This window comes from Gigantopelta aegis, chromosome 8 (genome assembly GCF_016097555.1).
Source record: "Gigantopelta aegis isolate Gae_Host chromosome 8, Gae_host_genome, whole genome shotgun sequence".
NCBI classification, from domain to species: domain Eukaryota; kingdom Metazoa; phylum Mollusca; class Gastropoda; order Neomphalida; family Peltospiridae; genus Gigantopelta; species Gigantopelta aegis.
Window position 1 is genome coordinate 35,798,312 of NC_054706.1, and position 18,437 is coordinate 35,816,748.

The window sequence follows — 18,437 nt, forward strand, 5'->3', positions numbered from 1 at the left end:
ACACACCTAGAACAATAGTGTGACGTCACAGGTATGAATTAACTCCAGTAGATCAACGGATAATTAAGTACATAATACTATACAGTTTAATGGAAACATTTTCTTTCCCTTAGGTGTACCGTTAAATTCTCCCTCGGATGTACGAATGACTAAACTATAAACTTGAGGATAAAAGATGGATCTTCTTGTGAAGAAACTGCACTCGCCTAAGGATGTCCAAGTGATTACAATATATACCGTAACTTGATCCTTGCATGGATGTATATTTAAATTGCGTGAGAACATTATTAGATCTGTTGTATTGCCCTATGAAGGTACCGATGCTTATCTGAAGTGAACGCTTCAATGTGTGGATGATTCTGACGAACTAGTATTGTACAAAGATACAAGATACATCGTACAAATCAAAATGTGGATTTTTCGTACACAACGAACAACAGTTATGGCAGTCATTGCTTTTACCTGTTTTATCTCGAAAGGTAATGATAATTATATTTAGATAATTATTTCAAAGGCATCGGTGTCGGGTTTGAGCAGCCAAGGTGCCACTTTTGTCGACAACAACTTTTTAAATGAAAGTTGTAAGAGGTCCCATATACTAATATTATAGAGTTTCGAAGAATCATTAAAACATAGAAGAACTGTACATGATTATTATTATTAAAGATAAAATTCCAAAATAGTTAAGCATCTATGATTAAAAAGCTTAAAAAGTTAAAGTGAAAGTTTGTTTTGTTTAACGATACTACTAGAGCGCAGACAGGATAGCACATACCACGGCCTTTGATATAGCAGTCGTAGTGAACTGGCTAGAGCGAGAAATAGCCCAATAGGCCTACCGACGGGGATAGATCCTAGACCGATCGCGCATCAAGCGAGCGTTTTCACGCTGGGCTACGTCCGCCCTTCATATGAAAGATCCCTTGCTACTGATGCTACTAATGGAAAAAGGTACCAGGTTTCCTCTCTACGACTATATATGTCAAAATTATCAAATGTTTGACATCCAATAGCCGATGATTATTAAATCAATGTGCTCTAGTGGTGTCGTTAAACAAAACAATTTTTTTCTTCCCTAGTCCAGAATAATCTCCAACTGACATGTGTAAATTTTTATTCGTTCGTTCATTTATTTTTTCATCATTGATTAATTTACAATGGCTTCCAATCTTTCATTACAAATCGTGCAACTTTATCTGTGAGAAGTACGTATAAAATATCGCATGCAGCTAATCGGACATATCTGATACATGTACTTAATATTTCACATTGTGTGTTCGAGGTGTATACCACCAAATCAAATCCCATAGATGACAATAATAACATATGTGGCTAAAACTCCTACATGCAGCGTATCAATCGACTATTACGCCATGGATATAAATACATTTGTACTACCACCCCCTCATCCTTAAAGTAAATCGGACAAAATTGGAGGTTACGCTGCTCATTTCAGACATAACGGGTAGCGTATATGACTACCCTAGTTCCGCACAAAAATTGTTATGCTAATTTTAGTACATTTACACTATACTAGTTCAAATTAAATTACAGGAATTTACTGGCCAGATAAACCAACATTTTATCACAACAAACACTGTCACATTTATCACCAATGCCAGGACTTGTGGTATTAACTGTTCTATCAAAAGTTAGGTCAAACCTCGAACTTTGACCCAACCGGGTGTTATTTGGTTTAGTACTACCTTCAAGATATCGTACTTGAACCTTAGCCGAACATAACAAAAATAATATTTCACAATCATCGTCCCAATTTAACAATGATTACAAAACTTGGTCAATGATAAAATATATAAAATATATAACATATTTCTATGCTATTTTCTGCAGGTAAGAATGCGGTGATTTCCCAGACGTTTAACGGCGAAAACCTGTCCTGTTACGACTGCTCGGAGAGTTTTAAAGTATTGTGGACCCCGTTCACAGATTGCCAGTCCAACCTCTCCAACGTGCCACTGGCGAAATGTCACTACAAGGACAGATACTGCAAGGTACATAAATAATATACTGATACAAAAAACGTTTATGGTACTACTGCTTTTTATTTCAAAAGTAAGCTACATTCAATGGCGTGGTAGTTACGCATTTCATTGTGTATTGAAAATCACCTGTTACTTATACTGATGAATGGTGCATCAGTTAAATACAGTGTCTGATTTCACTTTTGAGAGTCCTGAGATTTATTTTATTTAAATGCATTTAGAAAATTGCTAAACTGTGTCTTAGATCTCCGTGGATAAAGCAGGCTATGATTTAATATCAGACAATCAATAGTACAATGTAGTCGACCTCAAAAATCTACGTCAGGTGATATTTAATAGTCATGGTAGTTATCTTAATTATGGCTTATATATATATATATATATATATACATACATATATATATATATATATATATATATATATATATATATATATATATAGAGAGAGAGAGAGAGAGAGAGAGAGAGAGAGAGAGAGAGAGAGAGAGAGAGAGAGAGAGAGAGACAGAGACAGAGACAGAGACAGACAGGAGAGAGAGAGATAGAAGAGAGAGAGAGAGACGGAGATCAGAGACAGACAGACCGACAGACAGGAGAGAGAGAGAGAGAGAGAGAGAGAGAGAGAGAGAGAGAGAGAGAGAGAGAGAGAGAGAGAGAGAGAGAGAGAGAGAGATTCATTACAAATATGATTCTTTCAATACATGAGCATGCGTACTTCGCAAATCCAGGCTAACCGTATTCTCTGTGCATCTAATCAAATCGTGTATTCTTATTTCTTGTGTCTAGACCTAAATTGTATTTCTAAACATTTACGTACTCAAGAGCAGTTTAAGCATATACTATAATTCCTCTATATCGTCAGTACCTCTAGCGGGTGGAGTCGCGTGGGCGAAGAATCCGCAGTCGTAAAACGACAAATGGCAGCATGACATTGTTCAGCTTAATTAAACCGACTCGCTGTTTTGTACACATTTGTGATTCTGATAAATGCCGTTCTAATGAAAGTATTGATAAAACTACACATAACTTAACATATAGATTTTTTTTTCAATTTTAATGGGTTTTTTTTTAACTCCAGCATGACTTCCAGATAACAATTGTGTAAATAATCTTTATTGATATTGATTAAGCATTATCTGTGTGATTTGTAGGCTGATCGATTTCACAACAATTACACGAAAAAGCAATTGGTTCTTTAAATAAACAAAGACTGACAAACGCGCGAAGTGGGTCTGGTTTGGTTTGATGAAACAGAAGAGTGTTTAGGATCATATTATATTTTTTAATACATCAATATCTAACATTTGTTCAATCCCGCAAGCAATGGCCCGTCATGGTAATGATAACCCACTTGCTGGAATCGATTTCTAATCAACTTTAGTAATCGACGCAAGTTGATAGAATTCCTACTGCGCGGGTGGATCAGGGTAAGTGTCAAAATAGCAAAATATGCAAAACAGTCCCTTTGGAGAGAGTTTTGAGTGGAAGGTGGAAATGTTACAATCATGAATTGCTAGAACCTGATAACGGAATGTTAAGATATTATACTGCTGTAGTCTGAGATGAAACAGAAAATCACAAAATGCTGAAATTAAAAAGTTAAAAAATTGAAGAGTTAAATCATATAAAACAATAAATAAAATAAAATAAAATAAAAAAAAAAAAAAAAAAAAAAAAAATAAAAAATAAATAAATAAATCAAATAAATCAAATCAAATCAAATCTTTTTTTTTTCAATTTAAAAAAAATAAATCTTTGTACATAAATATTTTGCACATTCAGAGTTTAACATGACCAAAGTTTCAAAGACATGACAAAATCCTATGGACTGACAGACAAATAAGACCACTGTCTTGTTGGAAAAACCCCTGCGTGTGCTGTAACATCACCGTGGTGCAGGGGTGTAACATTCTCTTTGAGAATGGCCAATACAGCACAAAATTGAAGTTTTGAGTAAAATTCAGTATCCGTAAAATTCTGTAATATTTGTGTTTTTGTACAGTTCTTTACACTGTTTTTGTTTAAGTCTTGAATTTTTATATTGATGTTGATCATCACTTTATTTATTTGCATTACCATAGTTTGACACCCAATAGCCGATGTATTTTTCGTGCTGGGGTGTCGTTAAACATTCATTCATTCATGTTAGAAAAACTTTCCAATTTTCTATAAAACTTTTGAAACAAGCCACTAATGGGCAAAGTATAATGATTGATAATAAAGGAAATTAGACGTTTGAAATGTTATTCTTGCAGTCAAAAGCAGACACATTAACACGACGCTTACCTATCGATTCGGGGCCATTTCAGTATTGATCACCTTCTAAAGTCTCTAGGGTTGGGATGGCGATCCGAGGCTTTTCTTTTTTCTTTTCTTCCTTTTTTAAAGTTCCTGGAGCGATTCTGGAGAGAGAGAGCGAGAGAGAGAGAGAGAGAGAGAGAGAGAGAGAGAGAGAGAGAGAGAGAGAGAGAGAGAGAGAGAGAGAGAGACTATGTTGACCATTCATAAAATTCACGCCTTTTATTTGTTTGCTTTTTGTTCTTGGTTTTTTTTGTGCTTTTTTTTTCTTCTTCAAAATGTTATGCGTAAAACTTTAAATGTTTCTACTGTAGGTAAACTAGCAAGATAATTAATTTTAACAAACCCCCCTACCCCCCCACCCCCCAAAAAAAACAAAAAAAACAAAAACCCCCAACAACAAACCCGCCAATGCATCACCAAATGCAACATTTGCAGTTTGTATATAATCGCTCACTGAGTCATCCACAACTGGTTATAGGCCGTGGTATGTGCTGTCCTGTCTTTGGGACAGTGCATATAAAAGATCCCTTGCTGCTTTAGGAAAAATATAGCGGGTTTCCTCTAATAACTACGTGTCACAATTACCAAATGTTTGACATCCCATAACCGATGATTAATATATCAATGTGGCTTTAGTAGTGTCGTTAAACAAAACAGATTTTAACTTTAACTCTCAATCATATTCGGTGATTGTTTTGTTTGCTTGTCTTTTCTATTGGGTTGCCGAATTTACATTTTTCATTTCAACTCATTTTCGTGCTTATATCCAATTAAGGTTCAAGCACATTGTCCTGGGCACACCTCAGCTGTCTAGGCATGTTAGTTAACATGTTAGTTGTTAATTGTTAGTGGTTAGTGAGAGAGAAGAGAGTATAGTGGCCTTACACCTCACCTACCCATTGAGTCGTTAAAACTCGCTCTGGGTGGGAGCCGGTACCGAGCTGCGAACCCTGTGCCTACCAGTCTTATGTTCGATGGCCTAACCACGACGCCACCGAGGCCGGTACCAGTGCACCAAAACATTTTGTTTGTTTGTTTAACGCCCGAGAAACCATCGGTTCGGATCCGTACACAATAAATATCAGATATGGACTGAAATAATATTAATGTGTACTCGTGTGCGCGGGTGTTTGTTTTGCAGAAATTTATCGTATCTAACATGATTTAAATATTGATAAAGCATTATACGAATAAATACATTCAGGATTCTTGTCGGGATTTCTTTTCACCCAGTTACTTAAAATTTTGTTCAGTATTTGGAATAAAATTAAATGATACATATGAAATTAGAATTAGACACCTTGGCACGATATTTGGAGTTAGGGTGAGGAGGGGGCACCATATGCAGTGGAGGGACACAGTCTAGTTTGTGGGGGTTGGGGGCAAAAGCCATATTTTAAAACGGGTTTATAAAAGTGGGACTACAGTTCCATACCCACCCCACCCCTTACCCCCACCCCCACCCCTTACCCCCTCTCCCCACCCCCCACCGGCTTCTCGGTTGCTACCGACCTGAGATGGCCAGAAATGTAATTTTATTGCATATACAGCTATTTATATTCGATGCAAGATTATTTAGCCTAAGAAACATTTACGTTTTATATATAACAGATTAGACTAGCCGACAGTTTGATAATATGGCTACAAACTCAGGATGGTCTCTTTATTATACACTCATGAGGGTTTATTATGCGCAGTCATAAGGTACATCGTTGAATGTTGGAAGCATATATCAACATCTAAATCCTACTCATAATGTCAAGAACTATCTAAAAAAACGCCTTGAATTTGTATACAGAAAACTGATTACCAAAATACGATTATCTGACCATTGCCTTTGTATTGAAGTCGGGAGACGCCAAAATACCCCAAGAGAAAACAGATTATGTACACTATGTGATAATGAAACAATCGAAGACGAATTCCATTTTATTCTGAGTTGTCCTTTTTACCATGATCTAAGAATAAATTACATAAAGAAATACTTCTACGTCAGACCTTCCGTGTTTAAGTTAATCAAACTATTGAACTCGGAAAATATAAAAACTTTAAACAATCTTGGAAAATATTTATACAAGGCTTTTCTAAGAAGGGAAATGTTCATTAAAAATTAATATATTATGTTTACCCTCCTATTGACATTTTATATACTCTATTCATGTAATTTTGATTGTTAAATATCACACTATGTATATATGCACAACTGTTACTATGATAATAATATTGATGTTTATGTCGCGCCTATAGCCAGGATGGCTTTGGATAATAAAGAATACTGAAGTACCATGCCTCGGACGACGGAAACTAAAGTAAACAGCCCAGGCCTGAATTTAAGCCGAAATAATTAAAACGGTGAATGAAAAAGAAGAAATAGGGCCTAATAAATAAATAAATAAATATTTTCGTAAATACCAGATATTTCATATGAAGTTGTATATGGCTAATATAAATGATGAAGTATTAATAAAGAAAGAATTTAAAAAAAGAAAGAAAATAAATTGAATAATAAATAAATTTAAAAATACATGTAAATAAAGAAACAAATTTTAACCTTCATAAATACCAGATATTTCAAATGAAGTTGTATGTGACTGCTATAAGTGATAGTGAAAAGTAAATAAAAGAAAGAAAGAAAGAAATATAATTAAATAAATAAATAAAATAAATAAGATAAATATATGTTTTAAAACTTCGTTAATATCAGATATTATTTCAAATTGAAGTTGTATGTATCTGATATAAATGCTAGTGAAAATAAAATAAAATAAATAAATTATAATTTGTGGATAGACATGTAACATTGATTAGTAGTTGTACGACTGTCTTATTTACTGAAACGACAAGGGGAAAATGGAGCTGTGATAAAGGTCTATGTGAGGTAGGGGTTTTGTTGTTTTTTTTAGGACGAAGGGGAGGCATATTTGATTAAATTTTAAATACTAATACATATGGAGAATTAAAACATCACTGGAAATCCGCGTGACTATTTAACTATAATTCTAATTGTTAAAAGTAGCAAACACATTCCACTTACGTTAATTTTATTGTATGAATCTTTTAATATTGCGTTGTTAAAACCCTTGACAGGCGGCTCCAGAGACTTCGTCTAAGTTAATGTTTCACTGCTTTTGGTCTTAAACCATTCTGATGTAAACTTTAGTAGACCGTTTTCCGCAGCCATTTTACCATCTGATGCGAAATGTGTACGTTAGTCGCTAGAGATTCACAGCTCCTATGAAGCTACTCACGACACTCATGACAGCTGTCGATCATGCCCCCCCCCCCCCCCCACGCCCCAAGTTGTATATAGCCTGGATACAGTCTAATCTGGCAAGGGACGTTACTCTTCGCGAACATGCGCAATGGGAATGTGAAGGAGGTCTATTTAAAGTGCTCGTTACGCGTGCGTGAATACACCAATAAATAGGGAACCGTGCGGAAACAATCGAATCTAATGGACGATCAATACACGTTAGGGACATATTTCTTTTATTCCGTATACATTTCATACATAATTTATCACCCTGCTTTCATCTTCTCTGAAATAAGTTTATTTTACAGATAATAGCCTAACTATTGATTCTAGTTCAGGAATCCGTGAAAACGTTATTTACTTTTATTGTCCGAAATGCAGAATGTTTAGTCAGCAGACCGCACACCGGTACTCGCTTTCATCAACAGAGAGCAGCGCTAACGTTCGCCAACTATTTGACCGTTTCTTGGTAGTGGTGGTGGTGGTGGTGGTGGTGGTGTGTGTGTGTGTGTGTGTGTGTGTGTGTGTGTGTGTGTAAATATAGCTGAGTCGGTAGAGCGCCTACCTGAGGAGTTTGGATCTTAGGATCGAACAACCTCAGTGGACCCATTCTCCGATTGGGGTTTTCCCCTGTCTCAACCATTGCCCCACGTCTGGAATATCAAATACCTTGGTACTTGGTGCTGTCCTGTCTGTGGGAAATTACATATAGAAGATCCCTTGCTGATGGTGGAAAAATGTAGCGGGTTTTGTTATGAAGTAACTCGAAGTACTGTAGTTGTGTGACATCAGAGCCGTAGTAACGCAGACCTAGAGCGCAAAATTTAAGGCTCTTTATGCCAGATCCACCCCCTCACCCCATACACACACACTAGTAGCTTAGTAAATTCTACATGAAAGGTGGTATTTCAGACACCGATGAATTAAGGGAAAAGGGAAATGTTTTATTTAACGACGCACTCAAGACATTTTATTTACGGTTATTTATGGCGTCAGACATATGACTAAGGACCACACAGATATTGAGAGGAAACCCGCTGTCGCCACTTCATGGGGTACTCTTTTTGATTAGACCGGCCTCGGTGGCGTCGTGGCAGGCCATCGGTCTACAGGCTGGTAGGTACTGGGTTCGGATCCTAGTCGAGGCATGGGATTTTCAATCGAGATACCGACTCCAAACCCTGAGTGAGTGCTCCGCAAGGCTCAATGGGTAGGTGTAAACCACTTGCACCGACCAGTGATCCATAACTGGTTCAACAAAGGCCATGGTTTGTGCTATCTTGCCTGCTGCCTGTCGTAAAAAGAGTAGCCTATGTGGCGACAGCGGGTTTCCTCTAAAAACAGTGTCAGAATGACCATATGTTTGACGTCCAATAGCCGATGATAAGATAAAAAATCAATGTGCTCTAGCGGCGTCGTTAAATAAAACAAACTTTACTTTACTTTTTGATTAGCAGCAAGGGATATTTTATATGCACCATCCCACAGACAGGATAGTACATACCACAGCCTTTGTTACACCAGCTGTGGAGCACTGGCTGGAACGAGTAATAGCCCAATGGGTCCAATGACGGGGATCGATCCTAGACCGACCGCGCACCAAGCGAATGCTTTACCACTGGGCTACGCCCCCCCGCCCCCCCCCGTCCCCCCCCCCCCCCCCCCCCCCGATGAATTACGCGTCTTGTTGATTCCGGAGTAACTGTATGTGTAAAAAAAAAACCCCAACAAATCTGGTAGCCAAGCGGACTGCCGGGTTTTTGACATCTGGTAGCCCGAGCGAGAAATCGGCAGCCAAAACACCCAGACTACCGGTAAGGTCGAGCCGTATAGAATCTGTATTCTATTATGGTTTTGAATGTGTTTGCGGGGGGGGGTCGTAAAAAAAACACCTTTAACTTTGTGTTGTTTTGCAGGTGGAGAGGACGTCTGTGAAGGGGATGACCATTAGTGTGGCACGTGGCTGCGCCGAGGAGTGTTTCTATGGTTGCAGAATAGAAGGATTTGGCGTTACGCAGCTAAAATGCACTTCCTGTTGCAGACAGCCCGGGTGTAACACGGGCAACGAGGCCAAGAGATTACGTCTGTCTGCAAAGACACTGACCCTATCGCTGTGGTTGTGTGGATTAGTGACGTTCTTCTCGGAGGGTCAGCCGCTATCATAGCGGCACAAACGAGATGATATGTGAACGTGGAGCTGACTTCGTCAATCCTCCCAGCACTGCTGTATAAAATAGAGATATTCTACGACAAGGAGTACGATAAATGTACAGGTTTCTCAGAGGAGAAGAAAAACAAATCTAGTTTCGTTTCAAAACCAGAATTTTTTTTTAATATGCAATTTTAATTGTTAAAATGGCTGTATTAATATGAAACAGTCCCTTTCCATCATTCTGTTCTTCTGATTATTTTCGCTTATAAAAACGTTACATTAAAATAATGTTTATTTGTAAAAGAAGAAATGCCAATAACTATATACATGTATATACCTGAATTCGGTCGAGCATGGGCGTCGATCAGTGGGTCGTTCCAGCCAGTGCTCCACAACTGGTGTAACAATGGCCGTGGTATGTACTATCCTGTCTGTGGGATGGTGCATATAAAAGATCCCTTGCTGATAATCGAAAAGAGTAACCGATGAAGTGACAGCCGGTTTCCTCTCTCTATATCTGTGTGGTCCTTAACCATATTTCTGACGCCATATAACCGTAAATAAAATGTGTTGAGTGCGTCATTAAATAAAACATTTCCTTCCTTCGATCGGTGGGGGACGAAGGGGGTAGCATATATAGGAGCAGCACAGTGTAAAACATAATGATACGGCTCGAGGTTGCCAGACTCCTTTCAAATTCACCTGTGAAAGACAGATAAAACAAATACACACACACACACACACACACACACACACACACACACACACACACACACAAAGTGATACTGCTATGTACCGGCCGTACCGTCTGCGCCGTCTGTGCCGCTTCTGTATCACACTGTAGGAACGGTGTACGGCAGGAATTAATTGCACACGATTTGTTTGCTTAAGTAGCCTTCATTTGTTCGTCACCATCGTAACATTTTTGTAAATATCTTAAAACATAAGAAACTAATGTATATGAATTTTTACGCTGTAAAAGAAAGATATAAGAAGACACTGTATGCAAAGTTTAGTGATTTAATGTTAAAAAATAAGTTAATACTTGGGCGAAACGTCCGCCGAAATCGTGACTTTTTTTTCTTTCTTCAGTAATGTTAGATAAATACTGCAAAAATTGAAAACATATACTTAATTTGACACATAGGATAAAAAATGTATTCCAATTCGATTAAAGGCATATTGTCACAGACCACTGACTTATTTATTGGTCTAACAAAGTATTACCCGAACAAAAATTATTTGATTTGTCCCTAAATGTACTTTATTCAACCATCTTCATAATCATCATGTAAAAATGACATTTTGTAAAAATAATTGAATTATGTCAGTGGTCTATAATTCAAAACCTAAAATTGCCGAGAGGGATGACATGGATTTCACTCCATCATGGTTCAGTTAAGGTTATGCGATAGCTAGATTTGGTTTCCAACAATTAATGTAATTTTTATTTAGTATTCATTTTTAGAGAAATAAGGTCCTTAAATCTGTGACAGTATGCCTTTAAGCATGCAAACTTTTGTACTCTTACCGCCAATATTAACTGAATTATTGCATTTATAAAATGGGTTATTGAAAAATCAAGTGCACGACGCGCACACCATGCCGATTTTGACTAGTGTACGGTTTCAATACTCACCCAATGTACAACGTGCATCCATCAATTTTTAGAAATATGCCGTCTAATGCATAGTTTAAATATACTATTTTCATCATTTCTTTCAGAGCATCATTATCATGGAACCATATGGTTGTAAACATTATAATTAGGCAAATACAAGCTTCAGTGACGTAATAAAACACTGTTTAGGTAATAATCCAACTTCAAAATTATCAATTATATCAAGGATCGAAGTAGAGAGCAAATGTATTTTAGTTGCTGCTGTCATGACTGTGCCAAAATATTCAGCATTTCTCTGCGAAACTGATTCTCTCTTAAGTAGACGTCACACGACACGAGTGCCGTGTACGAGAATAGCCATGAAAATTACCGAGTGCATAGCAACCGATGGAATCGTAATGTTTGTGTTGTCACTCGGCTATACTCGTGAGTATTCTAGTACAAAACACTCGTATTGTGTGGCGTCGCCTCTAGAGACAAAGATCCTACCCCATATTAGTCATAGATAAATAAAACAATACAAATGGTTCATTTAATTTCGTTTAATGCAAAAATAAGTAAGATCAAAATAGAAATATGCCTAACAATACTTTCTTCTACAAACTGTGGTTACCTTCTGGGTGAACAAATATGTACTGATTGTGGACACTTGTAAAACAACAAAACAGTAAAACATCTTTGTGTAAGAACTGGGTATTCAGTTAAAATTACATGGGGAAAACAGTATGGCATCAGTCCGTGCATTTAAAAACAAAGATCTACGTTTTCTATGAAATATAAAAACATGTGAACACGATGGCTTGAAACAGATACTACAGCTATGAAATATCATATTATGTTATTAACACAGATCCACTGGGAAATACAGCAAAACCAAATATACAGCAACTTAGTCATTGAACCAAGCATCTTGTATCTCCGTGTGTGTGTGTTGGGGGGGGGGGGGGGGGGGGGGGGGTCAAGAAAGAACGGTATTTGTACCGTGCTCCACATTCACCTAATTAAAGTAGAGTGAGTGCATACTTTTCACATGGTCCTTTTGATAGATTTTGTTGCAAAACGCTTTAATACGTTGACCACAATCGAATTTTGGAATATTACTGGGCATATTGTAACTTTTGGTATTATTCCTTAAGAGCTAACTAAAACCCAAACGTGTTCTTACAACTGGGGCAGATCCTGGACAGTTTCACTTTTGTATGCTAATTGACATGTACTGTTATTTGCTCATAAACCTTTCGGACGCAGTGTGCAGCTGTAGGTAGCATTATTGTCATGCTTTACACGCTGATGACTTTGAAGATTCTGCCTACGTGAAAACGTCTGCCCGCATTAGTTGCACAATGCGGTCTGTTTTTTGATTGGTAGATGTGACTGATGCAGCTTGTGGTTGTCATTAAAAATTATTCCACTATTGTCCAAAGGTTCATCCAGAAAGGTAATATCCACCGGCCTCGGTGGCGTAGAGGTTAAGTTATCGGCCATAAGGCTGGTAGTTACTGGGTTCGCATCGCGGTACCGGCTACCAACCAGTTTAACAACCCATTGGGTTAGTAAGGCCACTACATTGAAAAGCGGCACATCTCAGACATGGCGGCCCATCTTACTGCAAATTGCAATTATTGAGTTTGTCGACGGATCAAGCGATACACGGCGAAGTATTTTGGGGAAATCTTAGACCACAGAAGACTGTTGTTGTTGTTGTTGTTGGAATGCCATCAACGGCACCAATGTTCATGTCCGTTATTTGTACTTGAATTAATGATTTGATCAATAAAGTCATATTGTGCAGACATAACGTCGCGTGAGAGCTAAAAGGTCGTAAGTGGCAGATACGACCTAAAACGTCTTTTTTTGCATATTCGGAATCGCCATCCCCGATTACATATTGTCAAATCGTAGCTATGTCTCTAATTGCATTGCTTATACAGAAGGATTTAAATGGTCGTCAGTGAATCACAGATACCAATTTGCGCGAAAATTTACGTAACTGACACATACGACTTTCCTCCGATTTGCTTGCTATCCATATGTGAACACGACTGGTCGTGTATGGTAGATACACCCTTTTTAAATACAATTCGTTATATAATTATGTCTGACAGGTCATATGTGCCAAATACGACACATGTGTATTCTTTGTTATCGGTCTGTGATAGAAATTACAGATGCGAAGTACAACAGAGCATACATTATGTCAATATTTTTATGTGCTTGAATCCTAAAAATAATATGACTTTTGTCGTTGTGAGAGCCCGGTCTATTTAAGAAAAACATTTGGTACTGCATGCAACGAACCATTTGGCAACAGACAAGAATGGTGGCTATATATATATATATATATATATATATATATATATATATATATAGGAATTGCAGTAACATTAATATTTGTATGGTTTGCTATTTTATGGGAACCATAATTATAATAATAAACATGTTTTGATGAATTTTCTTGAAAAACAAATATCTATTTTTAAATGTTTTTAATTGAAGCAAAGTTTCCAACATGTAATTTATATCTGTAGATACAATTTTAATTCATAATAATGTTGTATGTGGCATATACGACCAAAGTGTAAGCATAATCACACTGATTTTGGATGTACATGTATTTAATTATATGTTACGGTGATCAAATTAAGTCTTTCAGCTGCCTTCTACAGGATTGCCCTAATGTAGGCATTATGGATTAACAATATTGCACATACAAACGTCATTGTAAGTTATCCAGGATAAAGTCCAGTAACAAAAGACAGTGTAATCAGACGTAAGGTTAAAAGGTGAATAAAGTGAATGTGGCCTCAACATAAACGATAGCAAGATCTATGGACTTTGATTATCTATACAGTTAACAAATATTTGCAACAGAATATCCCTGTCCAGAGTCAGACACCCGATCGTATCGGAGGCCGGACTCTGGATAGGCGTGTTCGAAACCCTAGTGGTATATGAACTATGGACACGTTAAACCAGTTACTAAGCTAAGCAACAGAATGTTGAACATGAACATGACACAACACACACACCAAAATATGACATAGCACACACAACAGGACTTGAACATGATATATAGCATACACAACAGAACTTGGTACATCAGTGACAACAAGACCTGCACATAACATAGCAAAAAGCTGAACATGAGAAAATAATCACCATAGAAAATGAACGTGACATAGCACTTGCAACAGTTTGTTTGTTTTGTTTAACAACACCACTAGAGCACATTGATTAATTAATCATCGGCTATTGGATGCCAAACATTTGGTAATTATGACTCATAGTCATCAGAGGGAACCCGCTACATTTTTCCTAATGCAGCAAGGTATCTTTTATATGCACTTCCCCACAGACAGGACAGCACATACCACGGCCTTTATCCAGTCACTTGCGACAGAACCTGAACATGACATAGCACTCACAACAGAACCTGAACATAATAGAGAACTCACAACAAACCCTGAACATGACGTAGCACACACAACAGAACCTGAATGTGACATAGTACACACAACAGAACCTGAAGAAGAACATGACAGAACACACATACAACATACCATGATCATGACATAGCACACACAAGAGAACTTGAACATGACATATCACTCACAACAGACGAAGAAAATAATTTAGCACACAACAGAAACCAGAGGACTGATCACTTAACACTCAACAAAACACGGAGAGAACACTGCACATAACATACTCTGTATATATCACTGAACACACATCATACATAACCTGGAGAGATCTCTGAACACAGTAGAACCTGAAGAAATCACTGAACACAATAGAACCTGAAGAGATCACTGAACACACAACAGAACCTGGATAGATCACTGAACACAACAGAACCTGGAGAGATCACTGAACACACAACAGAACCTGGAAAGATCACTGAACACACAGCAGAACCTGGAGAGATCACTGAACATACATAATAACCTAGATTGATCACCGAACACACGATAGAACCTAAAGAGACCACTGGACACACAACAGAACCTGGAGAGATCAATGAACACACAACGGAACCTGGAGAGATCACTGAACACATAATATAACCTGGAGAGATAACTGGACACACAACAGAACCCGGAGAGATCGCCAAATACACAATAAAACCAAGAGTGTGCACTGAACACATAACAAAACCTGGAGAGATCACTGGACACACAACAGAACCTGAAGAGATCACTGAGCACACAATAGAACCTGGAGAGATCACTGGACACACAACAGTTTCTTCATTAAAGGATATCAGTTTCAGTTTGCTTAACTATTCTGGTTTGTCTGTTGCACTAGCTGATAAATCAGGTATTCTTGAAACTAGTGAAGTACACCCTGAGGCAGCAGAACCAGGGACTATCTGCAAAAGGATTCCCATGGTGCAAAGAACACAGAAAGAGCACTGCACACAACATGACATCAGCTTTCCTAATGACTCATCAGGAACGAATACTTGCCTAGAAAAAGAGGTTTTGTATGAACAAGTCGTCTGATTCTAATGCACTATCATCAAACAACGAACATGGATCACTACCACCACAGTGTTTCTGCCAGATATAAAATTTTGGGTGTGGCTCTATGGAATTGAATGCAACCACAGTCAACAGAGATATGGGGGGTCCTCCCTCAGAAAACAAATGGGTTAAGTTTTTGGTTAGGATTAAGAAAATCATACAGTAATGATAAGAGTAATTAATTTTGTCAAATTATTAACTTAAAAACAAAATTCTGCAAAAATATTTGTGTATGGTACCATACCCATTTTACCCTCTGGCAGAAACCCTGCACCAGATAAGGTCACACAAAATCAGGGGTGGGTCAAAGAAAACAAGGATTTCACGAGTCAGAGTAGTTTTTTTCACATTATTATTTTGCTCAATTGGTGATTTTATTTATCGTATTATTATTAACAAACGTAAAATAACTTTTTTCACGTAATATTTTGTTTAAGCGGTGATTTTATTAATACGTACTTCTACTTGTATTCCTTTTTGAATGTTTGCTTCTAAATATTTTCTATTTACAAGCTTTCTCCTTTTTAAAAATAAGTATGTGATTTGCAAAACTGAAATGTTTTAGAAGTGATGGTTCTTTCAGAATAAATATTTAAATTTAATTGATATACTGTTGGTCGTAAATGACGCATTTAATTTAATCATTAATAATTGTCGTAACTACAACTATTTAAGCAAATAACTAAAACACCTAATATGCTATAAATACTGCAAATATACAAAGAAATCGTAAATATGTTCAGCTTTCATTGTCATTAAAACAAATTCTACATCTTAAATACTGATCAAGAAAAACAGTTTTCCTTCATTATCTCGGCTTTTTTAAAATGAATTTTGATGCACTTAGCCTACGTCCTTCTGGCTCTCATGCGACGATAAGTGATAGTCTTCATTCATATTCCATTTGTATAGTCACAATGTTTAGATAGATGAGGCCACAATAATTATTTTATGTTGCCTGCAGTAAACGCCTTTACTTATTTAGAATTAGCAACAGACCAACAATAGATTATTATATTTTTTCATGTTCAGATTTCTAAAACAATATTATATGCTATATATATATATATATATATATATCAGTGCCTCCCCTCCACCCCTACACTTTTAAAACCGGATCAACGCCAATGCAATCGAGAGATTATTAAGACTGTTTATATTAAATATTTTGGAATTGCAATTACAGTATAAAACAACCTCCCTCCCAGCCATACGCGTACGAGACAGGGGACAGGGGTGGGGGTGGGTGGCGTAACTACACACTAGTGTTGGAGAAAATCTTGAAATTCGGGAAAAAAACTATGTAGATATTCGGCCAAAATGTGCTAACCTGACACCTTTTTACCCTGTATTTCCATCATTCTACCCGCACAATTAGCTGTAACCCATGTAAACATGCGTAGTGATTCGTTTGCAACCCCGTATAGCTGTTTGGCAGTACCCGGTAATGCTAATTATGAATAAAAATGGTGTTATCCAGATTCGGGCATTTTCGATTAATTCGGGCAAAAACCAGCCTGTCCCCCTACCCTACAAAAATGGGAGTCTGTACGCTTATGCCCCAAGCACGCCCCTGTTTGCCCACTACCTTTCATATTTTAATTACAGTCTCTCCATAACACGGATCATAAACAAGACGTCTGCCCCCTCCTAAATATAAGATACTGGCTACGTCAATGAAATCAACTTCAAAGCAATGATGGCTAGGCTACTTTCTAAGGGCCGCCAGTTCTGGGGTTATTTTGATGTATTTATGCATCAAAGTGTTTGTGGTATTAAAATCGCACTGGTTATTCCGTCACGTAAGGGTAGGCTATGTTCAAGTCCCGTAAAGGTTGTAACACGATATAGGCACGGACACATGGGTTTGTGAAAGGGGTGGGCGCCAGGCATGTTAAGAGGTGCTTAAAAAGTGTTTCTTTTTCAATCTTTGAGGCCGGCGTAAAAAGGGGGGGGGGGGGGGGAACACGTCACTCGGATCCCCACTGGATTCGCGCCTGCTTTACCATTATTGAAGTATCTGGACTAGCCGGTATCGGTTTTTTTCAACATATTTGACCAATGTTAAAATATTAAGTTTGCCAGCAAATATTATAGACACCGTTGTTCTAAGTTTAAACCTTTAATTTATTGACAAAATGCAGCAAACTATTAAACCAGTTTTAAATTCCATTTAAAAACTACTAACTTAAATCATAACCAAACTGAATACGATAAATTTGTTCTTAGCTTATAGTTACGTGTTCAACGACTACTGTTGATCTGCGTCTTCAAAAGAGTTGCCTCCCTGAATATGACGAACCTTCATATCCACTTTGAAGCGGGGGTGGGATTGCATTGCACACCCAGACCCCACCTCCCACCCTGACGTCACCGTTGTGATATTTCAACGAAGGAAGGAAATGTTTTATTTAACGATAACACATTTTATTTACGGTTATATGGCGTCAGACATATGGTTAAGGACCACACATATATATTGAGAGAGGAAACCAGCAGTCGCCACTTCATGGCTACTCTTTTCGATTGGCAGCAAGGGATCTTTTATATGCACCATCCCACAGACATACCACGGCCTTTG

At 37.5% G+C, this 18,437-nt stretch overlaps 1 protein-coding gene across 1 annotated transcript; it reads left to right on the forward strand.

Moving 5' to 3' along the window:
- The first annotated feature begins 52 nt into the window (after window positions 1-52).
- Window positions 53-9,994, forward strand: LOC121379100. Its single transcript, XM_041507569.1, has 3 exons — window positions 53-479; window positions 1,852-2,012; window positions 9,474-9,994. Exons 1-3 carry the CDS (start codon window positions 410-412, stop codon window positions 9,720-9,722), a joined length of 480 nt encoding a protein of 159 aa, XP_041363503.1. The 5' UTR covers window positions 53-409; the 3' UTR covers window positions 9,723-9,994.
- The last annotated feature ends 8,443 nt before the right edge of the window (window positions 9,995-18,437 follow it).